This window comes from Myxocyprinus asiaticus, chromosome 37 (genome assembly GCF_019703515.2).
Source record: "Myxocyprinus asiaticus isolate MX2 ecotype Aquarium Trade chromosome 37, UBuf_Myxa_2, whole genome shotgun sequence".
NCBI lineage: Eukaryota > Metazoa > Chordata > Actinopteri > Cypriniformes > Catostomidae > Myxocyprinus > Myxocyprinus asiaticus.
Window position 1 is genome coordinate 37,581,908 of NC_059380.1, and position 23,487 is coordinate 37,605,394.

Consider the following 23,487-nt stretch of genomic DNA (forward strand, 5'->3'; position numbering starts at 1 on the left):
ATTCTTTCTTATTCTGCCTTTAAAGGACCTCATGAAATGGCTTGACAATTGCTAAATTGCTTTTTTCCTGTGTGGAAAGAATTTTTTTGGTTGGAAAAAAAATTATGCCCTTCTAAATGTTCATGACTGGCTTCATATTATCAGCGCCCATTTGTTGTTAGTAGCTTTATAAAGTTGTGAAGTATTGTATGGCCTTTCAAGCGTTTAATTTTCTGATAAGCATAAAGTCTACAGTATGTCTATAAGTTTCTCCTTACTTAGATTACACTTTTATGTCCTAAGGGCATTTCAGTAATGCACATTAAAAGCTGAAATTCTGTCTGGACTGCATACATGTATTTCTATGAATTTCCGATTGAAGTGATTAGAAATAAATGTCTATAGTCAGTCTGTGATGCACTGCTTATGTGCAATTTCCCAAACTGTTTCGTGTTCTTTCTATGTTTCCTCTGCAGCAAACAGCGAGTACTACAACTTACTAATGAGCAGCGGTCTCGAGGAGAGACGAGACGTGACAGTGTGCACCCTTGATGAGCTGGAGGGGATTACATCCGAACACAAATTGACAAACACGGTACGTCCCAACTGCATTTCCACCGAGTTTGTGCTGGTGTTCTCACTGGTGTCTGGGAAGGTGGTGTACACGTCAGAACAAGCCTCCAGCGTGCTGCACTGCAAACGGAAGCTTCTGGAGTCTGCCAAGTTCGTGGAGCTGCTGTATCACCAGGACGTCAACGTGTTTTACTCACACACGGCACAACCATGCTTGGCACCCTGGAACGTGGGCAGAAGCAACGGTGAGTCACTTTAGAACGGCCATTTCTAGTTTATCCTTTTCACTCTTTTTGTTAAAGATTAAATGGTAAAACTTTCATGGAATTTAATTTATAAACAATATAATGCTTAAAGGGATAGTTCACCAAATATATATATATATTCTGGCATTATTTAGCATACTCACCCTCATGCTGTTACAAACCTGTATGACTTTAAATCTGTCTTGGAACGTTCTGTTCTACACATAGAAATAAAAGTTTTTTATTTACATTTGTCTCCGTTCTCTTTCCCTAGCGACGGTTCTATTGGAATGTGCGCAGGTCAAGTCCTTCTTTTGTCGAATAAGGTCAGTGTGTTTTATATGCTACACATATGACACAATTATCAAATCAGTCATTTAGGACTCATATACCTGCTCAGTATAATTACAGTTTTCAATTTAGATTTTTTTTTTTTCTGTTTGCTTTTCAATTTGTTTTAATTTTTGTTAGTTTTCACTCTATGACTGGTAGTTTTAGTTTATTTGTAGTTTTTTCAGTGTTTTCTAGTTTAGTTTTTAGTATTTCACTACATGTAGTCTTTATTTTAGATGGGACTTAGTATTTTATGGCTACCAAATTCATCTACCTAGTGGCATTTCATGTTTAGTGAAGGTTGTAAAGGTATATACACCGATCAGCCACAACATTAAAACCACCTGCCTAATATTGTGTAGGTCCCCCTCGTGCCACCAAAGCAGTGCCAACACACATCTCATAATAGCATTCTGAGATGCTATTCTTCTCACCACAATTGTACAGAGCGGTTATCTGGCACCAACAATCATGCCACGGTCGAAATCACTGAGATCACATTTTTTCCTCATTCTGATGGTTGATGTGAACATTAACTGAAGCTCCTGACCCGTATTTGTATGATTTTATGCACTGCACTGCTGCCACACGATTGGCTGATTAGATAATCGCATGGATGATTGTTGGTGCCAGACGGGCTGGTTTGAGTATTTCTGTAACTGCTGATCTCCTGGGATTTTCACACACAACAGTCTCTAGAATTTACTCCGAATGGTGCCAAAAACAAAAAACATCCAGTGAGCGGCAGTTCTGTGGATGGAAACACCTTGTTGATGAGAGAGGTCAACAGAGAATGGCCAGACTGGCTTGAACTGACAAAGTCTACAGTAACTCAGATAACCACTCTGTACAATTGTGATGAGAAGAATATCATCTCAGAATGCTATTCTGAGATGCGAGATGGTGCTGTTTTGGCGGTGGTTTTAATGTTGTGGCTGATCGGTGTGTGTATATATGTATATAATTTCAAAATAAATTAATAATCAAAATAAAATGTATTCATGGAAATTTAATCTTATTAGTTTAGTTAGTTATGTAGTTTCTCCAATTAATTTTTAGTTTTATATATGTCAAAAAATATTAACATTAATGTATTAACATTAAATGTAATATATATATATATATATATATATATATATATATATATATATATATATATATATATATAAAAAATGTTTATTTTTATTTCAGTTAACAAAAATGTTATTATTTAGTAGGCTATATTATTTCATTGTAGTTTGTTTGTTAACAATATTAACACTGGCTCTTATGAACACTAAGGTCACTGCATTCATAGAAGACTGTTTACTTAGTCATTATAAGACTAACTTAATTACTTGTTTCTCATTTGGTATGTTTCATTTTTATGTGTGTTGTGTCTACGTTCAGAGGAGGGAAAGATAGAGATGGAGAGATGCGTTATATTCCTTTCCGGATCACTCCGTACCTTCTGAGGGTTCAGGGGTCAAGCGTAGAGCCGGAGCCCTGCTGTCTGGCCCTTGTCGAACGCATCATCTCAGGATACGAGGGTACGGCCCCTCTGACCTTAAACTTGTCCATTTCATATTCTGAATTACAAGAGATGTCGTGCTGTCTTGTCAGGTTTGCACCCAGATACAAAATGACGCCTGATTACTTGTGTGTTGGTTTGTTTGTCTTCAGCCCCTCGCATTCCCATAGACAAGCGTGTGTTCAGCACGACACATTCGCCTGGCTGTGTTTTTTTAGAAGTGGATGACCGGTGAGTGATTTTAAAACAAGCGAAGATATTTAAGCAAAAAATACAAATAAAGTGAAATGCTTTACCATTCAAATAAAGTTATAAGGGATGTGCTGAAATAATAAGACTTTATTTGATATTTGCACTATAAAGGTATTCTTAATGAACACCATATAATACACATTGTAATATATTTAAATCTTTTCTTAATCATTTGTAACCACTGTTCTACTGCAAACCTATTTATGGTTAAACCTTTAATAAGTATGAAGCATTTAAACTGGTGGTGGGTGATAATATATAGATATATATACTGTATACTGTGTGTGTGTGTGTGTGTGTGTGTGTGTGTGTGTGTATATATATATATATTGTTGCCTTTTGAAGATAATCAAAATCTCAGTATTAATACATTTGCTCTGAAATTACCAATTTGAAATGGAGTTTTTTTTTTGACCCAAGAGAAATCATAATTTTATCCAAATAGTATGCTGTTGTTAAGTAGATTTAAAATACTTCATGCAATGTTTTCCACACTGTTTTTCAGTTGATATTTAATCATTTTCATTCATATGCACCAACGTAACAACACTAAAAAGCATTGTAATAAATAGCACAATACTTCGGTGAACATTTTCGAGCGATGATGCAAGCGAATCGTTGACGGTGTGAACTGATTTAACCGGAATTAATAAATTATATACAAAATATAAAACACTAACCTGTCTTAATGCTTCCATACTCACAAGACACATGGAAACATCACAAATCCAGTATAATGACATGGTCTTTCGGAAACTTAATGGCCAAATGAAAAGTACTTTAAAATCAGTGCAATACACGTGATACTGTTTAATTGTATGTTTCCAGCAAAATCATTGTAATTGTATAGTGAATATTAGATATATCGCCCAGCCCAATCATAGAACATGAGGGAAGACAAATTTAGTGTTTGTTGCTCTTGTCTTTAGAGATTATTAAAATGTATTACAACATTTTTTACAAGAACATTTGAGTGATTATCGGGTAAAATGTATTCAAGATTTTATTAAAACAAACAGATTTCACTTTTTTACTTTTTGCTATATGAAGATCTCATTTAAACTGAATTGGAAACTTTTTATCAGGCCTTCACCATTGATTTTTGGTACTTTTCAAAAGCCTTTTTTGTATAGATTGTATTGTTTTAGCCTTGTTTTACCCAGTCTTTCAATATTAAACTATGAAAATAGATTATAAAATGACAAATAACAAAAAAATTAAGCTCTGGAAATCTAAACAAAGAGCGAAATTGACAAATAATTTCAATACTAATTGTGTGAAAATGATTCTATAAATTTGACTGTCCACCAGTTGTGGCGCCATTTCCACCATACCAGAAATGTAAACCCTCATAACATTTTTTTATAAGTTAAGTGTACTTGTTAACCAAGTCAACAAAAGTGCCAGTAAAGAGCATGCTTGATATGAAATACGTTTGAATAAAACAAAGAAAAATAGTAAATATCACTTTTTATTTTTTATTGGCCGTCATTTCCATTCAAGCTGTAATTTTGTCAAATTATGCAAAAAGTGTGAAAATATTTAATTGTGTTTATGTAGGATACATAAAATTTTAGCTATAAAATTAGCCTTAGCAAGACAAAGTAGTCGGCCATTTTATTTTAAAAACGTTAAAGCTGAAGTATGTAACTTTTTCGGTGTTAGAATACTTTCTTCTATCTCAGTTTAATATGCAGAGTCATCTAGTCAAGTCATTTAGAGGTTTATTTTCTCGAAAACTGTAAACACACGCTGCGTCCGAATATCCATATTTCTCTACTATATAGTATGCCAAAAACAGTATGCCAATGGAGTAGTATGTTCGAATCCACAGTATTCATGCAGAGTAAGCGAGAAATGCCCGGATGACCTACTATTTCTGGCGAGATTCTGAAGTGCAGATTGACTAGACACTTAACCATCCCATAATGCCTCGGGGGCTGAGGCGACTTCACGTTCAAAAAGCTGGATTTAAAAGTGCAGCGGTGAACTGCGAGTCAGACGGCTCTTCTCAACTGTAAGTGCTACATATACCAAGATAATTGTTCCTTGTGCTTAAATTGTGCTTGTTTACCAAAGCCAGAGCAGATCATTTTCACGGTTGTTGTTCTTACGTCATATATGCGAGTCACGGGTCAATGCCCACATCCGCGGATGAAGTATTTCCAAAATCTATTCATACTACTCGCATGCATACCTAAAAGAACGTACTGTTTTGGTGGCAGATAAGTGCATCCAGAATCAAATACAGTACATACTGTTACAGGACACGATTTCAGACACATCAACTGTCTCTTTGGCGCCATGAAAATTCCACTGTATGTTTTGAGCGACCCGTTTAGACCCCACCCACAAACATTATTCAACCAATGGTGTGAGTTGGGGGTGGGGCTATCTCTTTGTTTGACCAACGGTGTGGGGTGGGGGGGGCGTGTTCAGAAAGCTGTTTTGAAAACAATGTTTATTGCAATTATGTTTGGTGTTGCTAGTGTCGCAGAAATTACATGCTTCAGCTTTAAAAATGTAATTTCCATCAGCGTAATTTCTACCACAGATTTAACACAATAAATACAGAATTTGAGATGTGGTGGGAACTTCCAATGATTTTAGTAAAAAAGACAAATCCCCTGTGATGCATATACATGCATCACATTATTAGCAGACAAATAAACTATCATTTAACTATTACTATAATATAATTAAGGGATAATGTGCAGTCAGCCCATTGTTTTTGCAAAATAAACCCAGAGGTTGATCAGGACCCCGTTGTGAGGCGGAGCACTGTGATCCAAGAAGCAGGAAAGATGACTGGCAATACCCGAATGAGCAGTCTGATATGTGGATGTGCGGTTATCACTCAGAGATATCAGACAGCTAGATGGCGCCATTAACCAAATCAGAATCAAGTATTTCAGAGCGCCATGTAATAATATACGTGACGTGTAAAGATTATGCTTTCTAGAATTTCACAGGGCTGCCCGAAGTTGAAGAAACACCCATATATAGGCTTTAAATGAAGTGTTACCAAAAGTTCTGAATCAGTTGTGAATGGTGTGTGTGTGTGTGTGTGTGTTTGTGTGTGCAGTGCTGTGCCTCTGCTCGGCTATCTTCCTCAGGACCTGATTGGAACCTCAGTGTTGACCTGCCTGCATCCAGATGATCGGCATCTAATGCTGTCCATGCATCGCAAAAGTATGCATGTTCTCATCTACATTTTAAAGGGATAGTTCACCGAAAACGAAAATTCTGTCATTTTTGGGTGAACTATCTTCCTAAGTTTTTCCTTCTGATGTTGTTTCTCCTCAGTTCTGAAGTATGTGGGTCAGCCTCCATTTGAGCACTCACCCATCCGCTTCCGGTGTCAGAACGGAGACTACATCACCCTGGACTCCAGCTGGTCCAGCTTCATCAACCCTTGGAGCCGCAAGGTGGCCTTCATCATCGGCAGGCACAAAGTTCACACGTAAGAGCCAGCTCACTATTATTCTCACTATTACCAAATTGGTTAAGTCAAATTCACACAAATATAAATGGCTGTTTTCCGCTGTAGTGGACCTGTAAATGAAGACGTTTTCACTGCGCAGAGTAACGCAGAGCAAACAGCTATGTGTGAGGACGTTAAAGAGCTGCAGGCCACAATCTACAAGCTTTTCTTGCAGGTGAGAACAACTGAAACCTAAACAAAACCCAGAGGAGAGCCACACTAGTAAACCACTTTTCTGAAGCTGATTGTTTGTGTTTTGTGTCTGTTTCTCTCTCAGCCAGTTCATAACAATGGTTCCAGTGGTTATGGCAGTATGGGCAGTAATGGCTCTCATGAGCAGTACATCAGCGTTGCGTCCTCCAGCGACAGCAACGGAAACATCTGGGAAGATTCACACAGACCAGTACGACTTCAGCTCCGCTTTGTGAATGTTTTTCCAATCTGAAGTGTAATTTTGTTGGTTAAAATGTGTTCTCGTATCCCAGCTTAATATTCATAGACAGCTATAAGTAAGACATTTGTACGTTGATTTCCTCATAAAATAACCCGTTTTACGAGTTTACTTGCAAACCAATAAAGGTGCAACACAAGAAAACATCCTGGTTATTTTCATAACCTCCGTTCCCTGATGGAGGGAACGAGACGTTGTGTCGATGTAGTGACACTAGGGGTCACTCTTGGGAGCCCCAAACACCTCTGCTTTTTTGAAAAAAGGCCAGAGAGAATAGGCGAGTGGAATTTGCATGCCACTCCCCCGGATATACGGGTATAAAAGGAGCTGGTATGCAACCACTCATTCAGGTTTTGTGCTGAGGAGCTGAGACACAACGTCTCGTTCCCTCCATCGGAACGGAGGTTACGAGAGTAACCAGGACGTTCCCTATCTGTCACTCACTCGACGTTGTGTTGATGTAGTGACACTAGGGGTCCCTATACAAAACGCCACAACTATCTGAACTGTGTTACGTGAACTGGTGGTTTGTGATGAGCAGACCGCTGTGTGCCTCGTAGCCAGCACACCAGGCCGTCACGTAACCTCCCCCAATGCTCTTATGAGCGTCGAACGGTCCATCAGGAACAAGTCAGCTGCCCAACTGTAGGGACAGGCTAGCCCAGCCGAGGCATCTTTTCCTCTCTTTTCTCCCCAAAAAGAGTGGAATTTGTTAACTGACTGGGAGCCATAAGTGTCTGCGTCGGGGGGTGTCCCTCCCAAGGGGAAGACATCGCGGAGACCACACCCCGCTCAAAAGGGGGGGGTATTTTGAGTGGAATACGTCACATGGACTTACCGAGTCTTGTCAGAAGTATGTCATGTGGAGAGGTCCCATGGTAGGTCCTACCCGAAGGGGAAGGAGTTTCTACAGAGCATGGCGACTGGGGGCAGAGGGGCCTCTGCCCAAGGAAGGCGCAGTTTGCCGACAGGGAACGATTTTGTGGAAAATATCACATGGGGTCGCCTTCGGGAAACCAGCACATGTGGAGCACCTACCTCAGTACAGGGGCTCATTAGCGCACGTACTGGGCCGGTCAGCGAGTTTCTCCGCAAACTCAACTGCCAGAGGGCTAAGGAGGAAAGTCATCCAGGGATCACAGTCTGTGAACACGACTGGGAGTCAAGAGCGCACGTCTTCACCTCAAGGGAGGGGAAAGGCAGTCTGCGCAAGCGGTACACCTGGCCAGCTGTCCCGGAACTTACCTGCTCGTGCCTGCCAATACACGGGACGAGACCGGCTCAACCCAGTGATTGTTGAACCTCGCAAAGGTGTTGGGTGTTGCCCAGTCCGCTGCTCTGCAGATGTCTGCCAAAGAGGCGCCACTGGCCAGGGCCCAGGAGGCCGCCACACTCCTGGTAGAGTGGGCTCGTAACCCCGCAGGGGGTGGCACATCCTGAGCCTGATATGCCATCGCGATGGCGTCAGTGACCCAGTGGGCGATCCTCTGTTTGGAGACAGCACTTCCTTTCCGCTGTCCACCAAAGCAGACAAAGAGCTGCTCTGAGCTTCTAAGGCTCTGCCTGTGATCCAAATAGATGTGTAAAGCTGTACCGGACACAGCAACGCCAAGGCTGGGTCTGCCTCCTCCTGGGGCAGCACTTGCAGGTTCACCACCTGATCCCTAAAAGGGGTCGTGGCAACCTTGGGCACATAGCCCGGTTGGGGTCTCAGGATCACGTGAGAGTAACCCGGACCGACCTCCAGGCACGATTCGCTGTCAGAGAAAGCCTGCAGGTCCCGTACCCTTTTGATGGAATGGAGTCTTCAAAGAGAGTGCCTTAAGCTCAGCTGACTCCAAGGGCTCAAAGGGAGCTCCCTGTAGACCCCAAAGGACTTCAGAGAGGTCCCATGAGGGGACGAGGCGCGGTCTGGAGGGCTTCAACCTCCTAGCGCCTCTCAGGAACCTGATGGTCAAGTCGTGCTTCCCCAAGTACTTACCGTCTACTGCATCGTGATGAGCCAAAATAGCGGCTACATACACCTTCAAGGTGGAGAGGGACAGCCGCCCCTCCAGCCTCTCCTGCAGGAAGGAAAGTACCGATCTGACTGCGCATCTCTGGGGGTCTTCGCGTCGGGAAGAACACCACTTAACGAACAGATGCCACTTCAAGGCATACAGGCGCCTCGTAGAGGGAGCCCTAGCCTGAGTGATCGTGTCTACCACCACGGGTGGTAGGCCACTTAGGTATTCCGCATCCCATCCAGGGGCCAGACGTGGAGATTCCAGAGGTCTGGTCGTGGGTGCCAGATGGTGCCCCATCCCTGAGAAAGAAGGTCCTTCCTCAGGGGAATTTGTCAGGGGGGGGGCTGTCGCAAGGAGCGTGAGATCCAAGAACCACGTCTGGGTGGGCCAATAGGTTGCTACTAGGACGACCTGCTCCTTGTCCTCCCTGACCTTGCACAGGGTCATATTTGTGTGGTCCAGGGGGCCAGCTGTGTGTCAGCACATCTATACCGAGGGGTGCCTCGGTCAGGGCGTACCAAAGCGGGCAGTGGGAGGATTCCCGGTAAGCAAACAGGTCTACCTGTGCTTGACCGAATCGACTCCAAATCAGCTGGACCACCTGAGGGTGGAGTCTCCACTCTCCCCTGAGTGTAACCTGACATGACAGCGCGTCTGCTGCGGTCGCCCGGGATGTGAGTGGCTCGTAGCGACTTGAGGCTGCTGATTCCAGAGGAGGAGACGGCGGGCGAGTTGTGACATGCAACGGGAGCGTACACCGCCTTGACGGTTGATGTACACTACCGTCACTGTGTTGTCCATCCAGACCAACACGTGCTTGCCCTGGATCAATGGCTGGAACCTCCGCAGGGCGAGCAGTACTTCCAACAACTCTAGGCAGTTGATGTGCCAACGCAGCCGCGGGCCTGTCCGGGAGCCAGCGGCTGTGTGCCCATTGCATCCGGCGCCCCAACCCGTCTTGGAGGTGTCTGTTGTAACCACGACGCACCTGGAGACCTGCTCTAGGGGAACCCCTGCCCGTAGAAATGCAAGGTCGGTCCAAGCGCTGAAGAGGCGGCGAGAGATCGGCGTGATGGTCACGCGATGTGTCCCGCGGCACCATGCCATCTCGGGACTCAAGTCTGAAGCCAGTGCTGAAGCGGTCTCATATGCATTAACCCGAGCGGTGTGGCCACCGCTGAGGATGCCATATGCCCCAGGAGCCTCTGCAAAAGTTTCAGTGGAACCGCTGTCCTCCGTCTGAACACCTTCAGACAGTTCAGCACCGACTGCGTGCTCTCATTTGGAGTCCAACTCCAAACCGAGAAAAGAGATGCTCTGAACCGGGGAGAGCTTGCTCTTTTCCCAGTTGACCCGAAGCCCCAGTCGGCTGAGGTGCCGGAGCAGAGAAAGGAAAGGGGACGGGGCGTGGCCGTGAAAGCCTCCGCGTCAGACTGGACGAGCCCGCTCTCCGATGCTGCGCTTGATAACTCATCATCTTCCCGAGCTCCGAACGAGAAGTCAAACTCGTGCTGAGACGAGCCGGCAGTCTCGTGCAAGAGCCTGATCGGGGAAAGCGAGCTTGCTGGGGAATGGGAGGACTGTGGGGGGATACCCGGTGGAGGTGGTCCCATTGATGTCCCCAAATCGCCCCCAGTGCTAACCGACGCGGCCTCAAACCCGTAGGTAGAAGGACCGGTGCGGGGAGCCGCTGGGGTGGCTTACGAAAGCAAGCCGCGACCATAACATTGCCATGATCATGTTCTTGCAATGAGGACATGACTCATCCACGAACGATGTCTCCACGTGGGCAGTGCCCAGACACGTAAGACAACGATCATGGCCGTCAGAAGCGGAGAGATAACGACCGCAACCACGAATAACACACAAACGGAAAGGCATCTTTAAAAAGACGTTCCGTGTGTGTGCCGATCTTTTTGTGAATGAAAATATACTCTTTTAGAATATACTCTCTTATTTTCACTCTGCCGAAGCACCCAGGGGCGTTCTCTGCACTCCACGGGTGCAGAGGGGGAGAAGCCGCTGAAATGCACCGTAAATCCAGCAGTTTTGAGGTGCGTCTTTGGAGGGAATTGAATTCAGTGCACTGAATACAACCGCTCGACTCCGAAGAGAAAATCTGAATGAGTGGTTGCATACCAGCTCCTTTTATAACCGTATGTCCGGGGGAGTGGCATGCAAATTCCACTCGCCTATTCTCATTGGCCATTTTTCAAAAAAGCAGAGGTGTTTGGGGCTCCCAAGAGTGACCCCTAGTGTCACTACATCGACACAACGTCGAGTGAGTGACAGATAGGGAACCTGCTTTCAAATGAGACTTGAAATCATAGGGTTATTCTCTGCTTTTGTCATCAAAATGTAAACAGTCATGCGCAATTGGATAAGTCAGTAAGAATGCCAGTAAAGGTGTTTACATGCAACGCGAAATTGGGGAATTGGGCAAAGTGTCGATCGTTTATTCTTAAGCTATTTATGACCGTACCCCGATAAAGGAAAGCTGTTTAAGGCGTTTACATGACCACAGACTTTGTTGTCTTATTAAGCATAATCGGTGTTAGAATGTGTATGTAAAGGCACTCACTGACCCAACTAATGGCATGAGTTTGGGGCGGGACTATCTATTTTTTTGACCAATGGCAGGTGAAGGGAATTTTCAGGAAAACTTTTAAAACAATGTTTATTGTTGCAGTTTTGTTTGGTGGTGCAGAAGTTACACACTTTAGCTTTAAAAAGAGTTATCTGATTTATGATTATTATTTGCTTGTTTTAACATAAATTTGATTTCGATTAATATTTTGTGCTTTTTGTAGATGACAATGCAACAGTTCTGTGCTGATGTTAATAAAGTGAAAAATTGGGGCCAGCCAGCGTATCTAGGCTCTCAGAGGATGCTCACACATTTAGGGCCACCCACTGCAAGTATGTTCAAAACATATTTGTTCAACTCAGTTCTAACATGTGCCATAATGAGAAACCAAACACTGTATAACTGTATGGCACATAATAGATAACTTAAATCCAAAACCACAAATTAATTGCAAAAGTTACAGACAGTGGTTGCATTTGCTGGAAATTTTCTGTCTTTTACCAAATTAAAAAAGAAAACAAAAACAATTTCCTGCTTTAATTATGTAATAAATATAAAACCCTGATTTAGGAGTATAAGTTGGAAACCTTTTATTCTGTTAACATAAAGTCACCAGAACCCACACAGGGCAAATTAGCCCAATTCATCATAAATCATTAATTGTGTTCTGACCGTATGTGTTTCTGGAAGTGTCGGGAGCGGGCACTCCTCCGAACACCAGTCTGAGAATGGGAATCAGAGGCCACTTTAAGAAATCTCTGCAGGAAGCCAGAAAACAACCACACATTCCATCCTACCAGCAAATCAACTGTGTGGACAGTATCATTAGGTGAGTCACATCATGTTTGCTTCATAGCTTTTTACTTGTACCATGGTGTGGTATTCTTTGAAATACCTAGGAGTACTGAGTCATTTTATATATATATATATATATATATATATATATATATATATATATATATATATATATATATATATATATATATATACACATATACACACACACACACTTATTGACCACTTTATTAGGAACACCTGTACACCTACTTATTCATGCAATTATCTAATCAGCTGACTGTGGCAGTGCAATGCAAAAAATCATGCAGATATGGGGCAGGTGCTTCAATTAATGTTCACATCAACCATCAGAATGGGGAAAAAATGTGATCTCAGTGATTTCGACCGTGGCATGATTGTTGGTGCCAGACAGGCTGGTTTAAGTGTTTCTGTAATTGCTGATCTCCTGGGATTTTCACACACAACAGTATTTAGAGTTTACTCAGAATGGTGCCAAAAACAAAAAACATCCAATGAGCGGCTGTTCTGCGGATGAAACGCCTTGTTTATGAGAGAGGTCAGCAGAGAATGGCTAGACTGGTTCGAGCTGACAGAAAGGCTACGTTAATTAAGATAACCTCTCTATACAATTGTAGTGAGCAGAATAGCATCTCAGAATGCACAGCTTGTCAAACCTTGAAGCAAATGGGATACAACAGTTGAAGACCATGTCTGGTTTCACTTCTTGGCTGACAGAAGTGGAACCCGACGTGGTCATCTGCTGTTGTAGCCCATTCGCCTCAAGGCGACGTGTTGAAAATGCCAGGAGATCAGCAGTTACAGAAATACTCAAACCAGCACGCCTGGCACCAAAAATCATGCCATGGTCGAAATCACTGAGATTACATTTTTTCCCCATTCTGATGGTTGAAGTGAACATCATTAACTGAAGCTCCTGACACTTTTCTGCATGATTTGATGCATTGCACTGCAGCCACACGATTGGCTGATTAGATAATTGCATGAATAAGTAGGTGTAGAGGTGTACCTAATAATGTGTTCGCTAATGTACATACACTGGCGGCCAAAAGTTTGGAATAATGTACAGATTTTGCTCTTATGGAAAGAAATTGGTGCTTTTATTCACCAAAGTGGCATTCAACTGATCACAAATGTTCAGAACTTCTTAAACTACTGCAAAGAGTTCTCATCAAAAAATCCTCCATGTGCAGCAATGACAGCTTTGCAGATCCTTGGCATTCTAGCTGTCAGTTTGTCCAGATACTCAGGTGACATTTCACCCCACGCTTCCTGTAGCACTTGCCACAGATGCACCTTACAGTCTAGCTGATCCCACAAAAGCTCAATGGGGTTAAGATCCATAACACTCTTTTCCAATTATCTGTTGTCCAATGTCTGTGTTTCTTTTCCCACTCTAAACTTTTCTTTTTGTTTTTTTGTCTCAAAAGTGGCTTTTTCTTTGCAATTCTTCCCATAAGGCCTGCACCCCTGAGTCTTCTCTTTACTGTTGTACATGAAACTGGTGTTGAGCGGGTAGAATTCAATGAAGCTGTCAGCTGAGGACATGTGAGGTGTCTATTTCTCAAACTAGAGACTCTGATTGTTTAGTTGTTCATCTGGCCTTCCACATCTCTTTCTGTCCTTGTTAGAGCCAGTTGTCCTTTGTCTTTGAAGATTGTAGTGTTTGTATGAAATCTTCAGTTTTTTTGGCAATTTCAAGCATTGTATAGCCTTCATTCCTCAAAACAATAACTGACTGATTTCTAGAGAAAGCTGTTTCTCTTTTCCATTTTTGACCTAATATTGACCTCAAGATATGCCAGTCTATTGTATACTGTGGCAAATCAAAAACAAACACAAAGACAATGTTAAGCTTCATTTAACGAACCAAATAGCTTTCAGCAGTGTTTGATATAATGGCAAGTGATTTTCTAGTACTAAATTAGCAATTTAGCATGATTACTCAAGGATAAGGTGTTGGAGTGATGGCTGCTCGAAATGGGGCCTCTCTAGATTTGATCAAAAATGACTTTTTTCTAATAGTGATGGTGCTGTTTTTTACATCAGTAATGTCCTGACTATACTTTGTGATCAGTTGAATGCCACTTTGGTGAATTAAAGTACCAATTTCCTTACAAAACAGCAAAATTTGTACATTATTCCAAACTTTTGGCTGCCAGTGTATATAAAAATAACATGGTATGACCTTTTTATACCATGGTACCACCACAGTACTTTTTTGTTAGGGCAGTGTTACAAATTATCAAGAGGCCTTCTCATGTAACATACATTTGCAGGATGTTTTTCATGACAGTTCCTGTTTTTCTGTATATAGATATTTGGAAAGCTGTAAAACATCTGCTTTAAAACGCAAGAGAGAGTATCTGTCCATAGCTACCTCCTCATCTTCCTCTATGTCTGAGGAAGATAAACCACAAGCAAACGCACACAAAGATGCTACAAACACAGAGGGTAAGTACATACCAAAAACCTTCCTGCACACTTTATCAGCCTTCTAAAATCCTGCATCGACTTTATGGCCTGTTTCACACTGCACGCAAAAGTAATACGTAAGCAGTGCGTATTACTTTCGGCACCCATATTGACGCGTAATTTATACAATGGAAGAAGCCAAGCTTTTTCCCACTGAATGAACTAAAGCACCTTGGGCGAACAAAGCCTGCATTTAGACTATTTTAAAATTCATGCGTTGAGGAAAATAAAGAACGTCATGTCCAAGCCACACCCATGATTAGTTTTAGAGGTAGACCAATATATTGGTTTTACCAATTAATCATTGCCTTAATTGGTTTTTGGAACTACTGTTATTGTTAAAAACCTATGCCGATATTTTATTATTATTATTCCTCTGTGGCCAGCGCTGGAGGATTCTACAGTTAGAACGGCTTGGTTCTACAGTATAACAGCAGACTCTTGAGGTGAAATAAAAGCAATCACTGACACGTCGTGGGGATTTGCTGTATCTACAGTTCATTCAGAAAGTATTCAGACCCCTTCATTATTTTCACATTTTGTTATGTTGCAGCTTTATGCTAAAATGCTTTAAATATTTAAATTTTTTTACATCAATCTACCTCATAATGACAAAGAAAAAACAGATTTTTGATAACTTTGCAAATTTATTACAAATAAAAAACTGAAATATCACATTGACGTAAGTATTCAGACCCTTTGCTATGACACTTGAAATTTAGCTCAAGTGCATCCCATTACTCTGGATCATCTTTGAGATGTTTCTAATATTTGATTGGAGTCCACCGGTGGCAAATTCAATTGATTGGACAATTTGGAAAGGCACACACCTGTCTATATAAGGTCTCACAGCTGAAAATGCATATCAGAGCAAAAACCAAGCCATGAGGTCAAAGGAACTTCCTGCAGAGCTCAGAGACAGGATTGTGTCGAGGTACAGATCTGTGGAAGGCTACAAAAACATTTCGGCTGCATTGAAGGTTCCCAAGAGCACAGTGGCCTCCATAATTCTTAAATGGAGGAAGTTTGGAACAACCAGGACTCTTCCTAGAGCTGGCCTCCCAGCCAAACTGAGCAATCGGGGGAGAAGGGCCTTGGTAAGAGAGGTGACCAAGAACCTGATGGTCATTCTGGTTGAGCTCCAGAGATCATGTGTGGAGATGGGAGAAACTTGCAGAAGGACAACCATCACTGCAACACTCCATCGATCTGGGCTTTATGGCAGAGTGGCCTCTCCTCAGTGCAAGACACATGAAAGCCTGCTTGGAATTTACAAAAAAGCACCTAAAGGACTCTCAGACTGTGAGAAACAAGATTCTCTGGTCTGATGAAACGAAGATTAAACTGTTTGGCCTTAATTCCAAGCATCATGTCTGTAGGAAACCAGACACCATTCATCACCTGTGCAATACCATCCCAACGTTGAAGCATGGTGGTGGTAGCATCATGCTGTGGGGGTGTTTTTCAGTGGCAGGGACTGGGGGACTGGTCAGGGTTGAAGGAAAGCTGAACGCAGCAAAATACAGAGATATCCTTAATAAAAACCTGATCCAGAGCGCTCAGGATCTCAGACTAGGCTGAAGGTTCACCTTTCAACCGGAAAATGACCCTAAGCACACAGCCAAGACAACGCAAGTGTGGCTTAGGGACAACTCTGTGAATGTCCTTGAGTGGCCCAGCCAGAGCCCGGAATTGCCAAGCCTCCGTCATTTCAAAATAAGAGTTCCTGGTGTGTGTCGGGCTTGTTAATAATTAAAAGTGCCTCCTTATATACCAAATCTTATTTTCTCTGGTAATTATTGGGATTTTGGTTGAATAATAAACTAAATCTGGGATTTTATTAATTTTGGACTCTTCTAGTCTGTATGTCTGTGCCTGTCATAGTAAGGAAAGACAGAATTTTTGTTTTACATTCTTTAAATCGATTTTAAAAACTATCGGCCGATTAATCAAATATCTGCATTTTCCACCACTGTAGTTATCGGTATCTGCAAAATCCACTATCGGTCACCCTCTAATTCTTTTTAACCAATCATCAACGCTCTTCGACTAGCCGAGTTCTCCAAATCAAGAATTCAGAGATATGCACAAACACGAGAAATAGCACCAAACGAACACCTTAGCAGAATAAAAACATCAGTGCATTATTTAGTCATATTTTTAGGTGAATTAAAAAAAAAAGCCAGTTAGTATTAATTAGCCTTAACATGTTAGAGCATTCAAATTGGCAGCGCGATCTGAACAGTGGAGGCAGTGAGCGGAGACTTTCTGTGCTGACAATTGTTGCCATGCGACATGCTAAACTTAGCAGAAAACATTTAAAATGCATCTTAAACCTTTTTATTAATGCATTCGTTTACAATTTAGGCCTTTATTGAGCCACACAAAATAATCTAGTGAACTACTTACTTATTGTTTGAAAAAAGACGTCTTTTGGGTTTGAAACAAGTTCCACATGCAGTGGCAGGTAAGCAAACAGTATCTGTTCAGTGACTCTGATGTAATCCAGATGGGTGCGCAGTTGATATTCTTAAATGTGATGTTGAGATTTCGTTCTGTATAGATTAATTACCATTTTAATGTAAATGCGGTACTTGTCCTCATGGAAATCTGATTTTATGACGATCAAATTTGTAATAGTTCACAATGACCCACTCCCCATAACCGTATTATAATTCTTGCTCGTTATTAAATAAAATAGTCAATGTAGATTCCTAGAAATCAGAAATGTTTATCTCATCAACAAAAATGTTTTTCAGTAATTTCCTTGATGAGATTAACACAGATTTCTAGGTGTTGACTTATACTGCTATTGATATCTTAGTTTTTTTTTATTTCGTCATCATAAACAAAGACGCATCATGATGATAAACAAACTATTTTAACGAAAACATCCTGTTGACAAAAATACACAGAGAAAAAAAATACACGCTAATCAGAATGCGTAACTTGCGTTGTAAATACGCTGTTTGCGGTAAGACACGCTACATGTAATGCAGTATCCGAAAAGAATATGGAGTAGTCTTTAAAACATGAAGAATTCACAATGTAGTAACCTCAAAAAAAAAAGTAGCTAATACTTAAATATTTTTATTACATGTTATTGTTTCAGATGTTTTCAGGACACTTTTCACATGTTGTTTATATTTGTAAAATCTTTAAATGTATGATACATGTTAAAATCATTCAATGTTTCATACATTTTTCAAAATGTTTGAGCATTTGGTTAAAGTTTGGTCTGTTACAGTTTGACATGCTTTTGTAATTTTGCACATTATCGTCAATTAAAATATGCTATTTTAGTCAGTGTAAAATGGACTGAAATTAATGAATATTTCATGATGAAATAGTGATAATATTTAACAGATATTTTTAATCAAAAGACAATAATTCTGACTAAAATAAAACCTAAAATGAACGCTGCTTGAAATTACTTTATTTTCTGTATATAGGTGCAGCTCGCGGCAAAAGCTTTGTCACTGTGATAGCATTGCTGTTATAATTCCGATGTAGCTTGGCTTACGCACTGCTTTGGTGCGCGGTATGAAACGCATTACCCTCTCACTTCTGTTTCAGAGGCTGCACTAGAGGGCGCCGGAGCTCCAGACAGCCAGATTTCGGCCGGTTCGGCAACAACGGCAGGGGACATCACGATCCCCACGGAAGCCATGAGTATCACCAGTCAGTGCAGTTACAGCAGCACCATAGTACACGTACCACAACCTGGCTCAGGTGAGTTTGCACATGTATAGTGGCTCCAAAAAGTATTTTGACCACTTAAGTGACGATTAAAATGTCATTTCATTGCATTAGATAACAAAATATCAATCCAAATGTAATTTATTTGAAAGAAGAGCTCTAAAACTCCTTTTTCAAGGTTCATTGCATAGTTTTTTGTTTTTTTTTACTTCCAGAGATTAATGCCTTGGAAGATGCTCCAATGGGCAGTGAGCCAACAGACTCTGCCCCCACACCTACACGCCCCGCCCCCAGCACCTCATTGGCAGCTCAGGTGGAGTTACTCTTGGTGGGCCTCACTAAGGAGGTGCTGTCAGCCCACACCCGGAAAGAGGAGCAGCAATTTGTGGACCATTTTCGACACCGTATCTTGCAGAGTCCCTACAGCTCCTACCTAGAACAGGACAACAGCAGCATGGCCGACTCGCATCACATAGGTGTGTGTGTGTGTGTGTATGTGTTAGTAAACGGATGTGTTTTTATACAAAGTGACTGTAAATCGGCCGATAAAAATCGGTAGTCGATACATCATTGGTGCATCCCTAGTTTATTTGCCATTTTTTAAACGTCAAAAGTGACACTGGGCTCTCGAGCTCGAAAAAGAACAAAAAAATCAGCAAAAACACACTGTAAAAGTTATCGATATGACTCATGCACTATATTCCGTACAATCACTTTGTTTGATGAACAGAACAAATTTATGTCATTATTCACTCTCAAATCATTAAATCAAATATAGCGGCTATGTTGACAACATCAAACCTCATTTGTTCGCATCACGTCTCGTGACCAAACGTCATGACTTTGTGTCGCAAGAATCAGTGAGGTTTGATGTTATCGTCATATTGGATGTATGACTGACTTACGTCCATGGAACACATGGAACACTAATTTCCCTTGCGCTTTCAGGTGATGTCATGCGACCACCTAACAATCACGAACGGCCGAAACCAGAGGACTCATCGGATAGCTACGGCTCACAGCCGGGCAACTACTGGCCTCTTCACAGGTCCACAGGTCCATTGCACTACACCTGGCCTTCCTCAGAGTCCTGCCAACCCACACCACCCAACCCTGGCTTTGTGCCACCTGTTCAGACAGCCCCCTACCTCAGTGTCGTTGGCCTGGATCAGCACCCAGGTATCCAGCCTGATCAAGTTGTCCAACAACCCATTCAGCCTGTGCCCCCTATCATGGTTGTCGTCCTCCCTGGTTACCCCTCCTACCCTGGCATGGCTCTGCCGGTTATGCCCCCTACAGGACCCTGGTTCATTCCCCAGCCCTCTGTCTATGTCCCACCTGGTGCCCCACCCATGCCACAGGGTCGTCCTCCGCAGGAGCCACCCCCAGAGCCCTGGGACACAGGGGTTGGCGCCGCCCCAGTGGTCGTGGAGAATCCCAACTCTTGGTGTGAGGAAGCCCAACCTACAGTGCTGTTCTCCAGTTCACGCTCCAGCTCGCCAATCCAGCTGAATTTACTCCAGGAGGAGCTGACCAAACCAACAGAATCCCACAACAGCACCGGTCCAGAGAGTCTGCATGAGCACCACGCCAAACCGGTGAGACTGAATTACTGGTTCACATGCTTGGGCTTGTTCCCCTGTTAACCAGTGTCGTTAAATGAAGCCCAAAGTATACGGTTTTAACACGAGCTGTTAGCATCTGTGTACAGCTGAACGCTAGTCTTTTAAAGCAAACTTCCTTTAACTGTGCCCACATACATGCTACTACTGCTATGAGATACTGGACTATTTCTCTTAAGCAGTTTAGACCCATAAAGATGGCTTTATACAAATGCAGGTATCTCCTGATCTCACGCGCATTCTTGACGTACACATCCACTCTTGTTGTTTCAACCTTTGTCTCCTGATGTTTAGTGGCGATTTCATCTTCTTTTAATGCTTCTTCATGAAAGAAATGGCTCAACGGTCAGTGATGCTACCTTGTGGACCCACTTATTAGTGCAAATAATCCCAAGCGCTTGTGCATACTGCACGCTCAGATTATGCGTGGTTAGAAAAATTGTGTTGCACATATTCAGTGCTCGAGCACTCTACAGATGATGAAATTTGTGTCACGCGTCTAACCGTTGTGTACTTTGGACTTAAATGGAGAGATAGACACAGACACACACAGACAAATAAATGTTGTTAACTTGATGTTCTATGACCAACAAAAGATGTTAATTTGGGAACACATCCTACTTCGCAAAGTCATCCTTATATCCTAATCACACTCCAGACATTGTAAATTTACAAAACAACTATTTATTATTTCTAAATGATTAGGGATGGGAAATGTAAGGACTTTAAAAATTCAGATTCCTCTTTACGATTCCAGTTCCTTAACAGTTCCATGAACAATTTCATTTAGTACTTTTGAGGAAGAAATATTTGGAAATAAGAAATACACATCTTTTTGAATTAAATGTCCTCGGCAGTCTATTACCAAACAATGAGGTCATTTCATATCTTAACAGAACATACACTCACTGAGCACTTTATTAGGAAACCTATGGTCAACGTGGTCTTCTGCTGTTGTAGCTCATCCGCCTCAAGGTTCGACGTGTTGTACATTCTGAGATGCTATTCTGCTCACTACAATTGTACAGAGTGGTTATCTGAGTTACCTTTCTGTCAGCTCAAACCAGTCTGGCCATTCTCCGTTGACCCCTCTCATCAACGAGGAATTTCTGTCCCCATAACTGATGCTCACTGGATGTTTTTCGTTTTTGGCACCATTCTGAGTAAACTCTAGAAATTGTTGTGCGTGAAAATCCCAGGAGATCAGCAGTTACAGAAATACTCAAACCAGCCCATCTGGCACCAACAATCATGCCACTGTCGAAATCACATTCTTCCCCATTCTGATGGTTGATGTGAATATTAACTAAAGCTCCTGACCTGTATATGCTGATTTTATGCACTGCACTGCTGCCATATGATTGGCTGATTAGATTATCGCATGAATAAGTAGGTGTACAGGTGTTACTGATAAAGTGCTCAGATAGTGTATACATGCAAAAGGAGTTTTTACACTTTTTAATGAAAAATGTATTAATTAATTTGTATTAAATACCACTCATTACAAGAAATCTCATGTGAATCTTTACCTATATATTGACATATAAACAACCATCCAGTAATTGCAGTGATGTAAGTCTCACAAGCCTTAAGTTCATATAATAATGTAACAGCTCGTAGTTCATTTCGTTTCGGACATGAAAAAAGAATCACTTGCAGTTCTGTAAGTTTTTGATTCACTGATAAGAACCAGCTGATAAGAGTCATTCGTTCAGTAAGAAGCCCTGTATGTTTTGTGGTGTAGATTCAAAAGAACCAGCTCATTTTTTCAGGAACTGGAATACACTGGTCACGCTGTATGTTTCTCTCTGTAGATTCAAATGAACCTTTCGAATTACAGTCACATTATTTGCTATTAGTCTGACTTTGCCAGACAAATTGACTTATACGATTTCAGTCAGGCTAAAGCATTTACCAGACGAATTATTGTTTTTGTCCGAATGAAATCCAACTTCTAAAGTGCATTTAAACATATTTTAGCACAGTGTCCTGTCCGCATGGGTGGAAGAATACACATTCAAGAACCGTTAACGGAACCAAAAGTCATGAAATCGGTCTGTTCCGGTATTTTTTAAAAAGGGAACCAGTTCTATAAAAAGACTAGTTCTCATTTCCTAAAAATTACCATGTTATGCAATTATTCACAGTCATTTGCATCTCAGTTAGGGCTGTCACGATTATGAAATTTGGCAGACAATTAATTGGCAAACTAATAATTGCGATTATGACGATTAATTGTCTGTTTAAGGGCTATGATGATTAATTCTCTTTTAGTGCTTTCATGATTAATTGTCATATTTCTTAAGGTGCATGTGTGCTTCATACACACATAAGTAATTTTAACATATTTAACTTAATAAAATAGGGATATATGATTTCCTTTTAAGGCTTTAAAAACTGATGAATGAAATTAAAAATAATAAATATCATATTATTTTTAAATACTTAAAATATGTCTCTTTTGGTCAATTTTACACTTACACTGTTTTTGGAACTCATATATTTTATATATATATATATTTTTTTTATAAAAAAATAAAATATATATTTTTTATTATTTCATATTACATTATAATATATTATATAGTGACTTCCGGACAGGAGCTGCTCTGGTTGGCATCCGCGGTGTGGCTCAGTGACGCTCGGATTTCAACTGAATGACACACAAACATGTCATTGATGGCATTAATATATTAGTTTGAAATTCCCTTATTTGCGCATTAAAATGTGTTTGAATAATCGCGTTTATCTAAAAAAAAAAAAAACGGTTAGATCAAATAACCGTGATCAGACGATTGTTTAATAATCGCAACAGGCCTAATCTCAGTGCATTTGCAGTAAATTATATGCTGACATCAATATGTTTTACCAATTAGAAGTGTAGATGAGGGTAGATCCCATACTGAATTTTTCGTGATTGAAAACGACAGAATCTGTCAATGCCAAACATAAAAATAACTCTGGTTGTGATAATTAGACATAATCTGTAGTTCTACCAACCTTAAATTTCATTGGTCGGTATTTCTCTGCTCACAGGAAGTTGCTCCCAGTAAGTCAGGTAACCAAGATGCTCATTCTACCTCCAGCGAGATGATCTATCAGATGCTACAGGAGGATGCCCAATCAGGGACCGGCTCCAACGCCTCGGGCAGTGGCTCTGGAGAGTCCGGAGGTTCTCTGGGTTCTGGCTCCGGACTCGGCTCTAATGGAACATCCACCAGCCATACCGGTGCTGTTGAAAATCACTTGTTCCCAACACTTAATGTTGTGTGGTAATGATTGTGTATTTCCACCCATGAAATATTCCGTATTTTTCTGTAGATGGTGTTACAATTCAAAATGAGCCTTAGTTATTGCTCTTCTTTTTTTTTTTTTTTTTTTTTTAACCATTTAAATATTAAAGGGATAGTTCACCCAAAAATAGGCTACGTATTCTGATATTATTTACTCACCTT

The 23,487-nt window shown here is 41.4% G+C and overlaps 1 protein-coding gene across 4 annotated transcripts in view; it reads left to right on the plus strand.

Annotated features, from left to right (window-relative positions):
* Positions 1–23,487, plus strand: part of LOC127427848 (period circadian protein homolog 3-like) — a 44,822-nt gene that overhangs the window by 15,750 nt on the left and 5,585 nt on the right. For 3 of the 4 annotated variants that reach the window (XM_051675679.1, XM_051675680.1, XM_051675682.1), the window contains 15 exons: positions 456–797; positions 1,072–1,123; positions 2,520–2,659; positions 2,793–2,871; positions 5,978–6,084; positions 6,199–6,355; positions 6,443–6,551; positions 6,654–6,779; positions 11,644–11,752; positions 12,111–12,249; positions 14,554–14,690; positions 18,288–18,443; positions 18,626–18,886; positions 19,359–20,008; positions 23,069–23,261. In XM_051675679.1, the coding sequence (XP_051531639.1) occupies positions 456–797; positions 1,072–1,123; positions 2,520–2,659; positions 2,793–2,871; positions 5,978–6,084; positions 6,199–6,355; positions 6,443–6,551; positions 6,654–6,779; positions 11,644–11,752; positions 12,111–12,249; positions 14,554–14,690; positions 18,288–18,443; positions 18,626–18,886; positions 19,359–20,008; positions 23,069–23,261 (2,757 nt within the window). Of the gene's footprint in view, positions 1–455; positions 798–1,071; positions 1,124–2,519; positions 2,660–2,792; positions 2,872–5,977; positions 6,085–6,198; positions 6,356–6,442; positions 6,552–6,653; positions 6,780–11,643; positions 11,753–12,110; positions 12,250–14,553; positions 14,691–18,287; positions 18,444–18,625; positions 18,887–19,358; positions 20,009–23,068; positions 23,305–23,487 lie in introns of all 4 variants that reach the window. The other variant, XM_051675681.1, reaches the window with a different exon arrangement.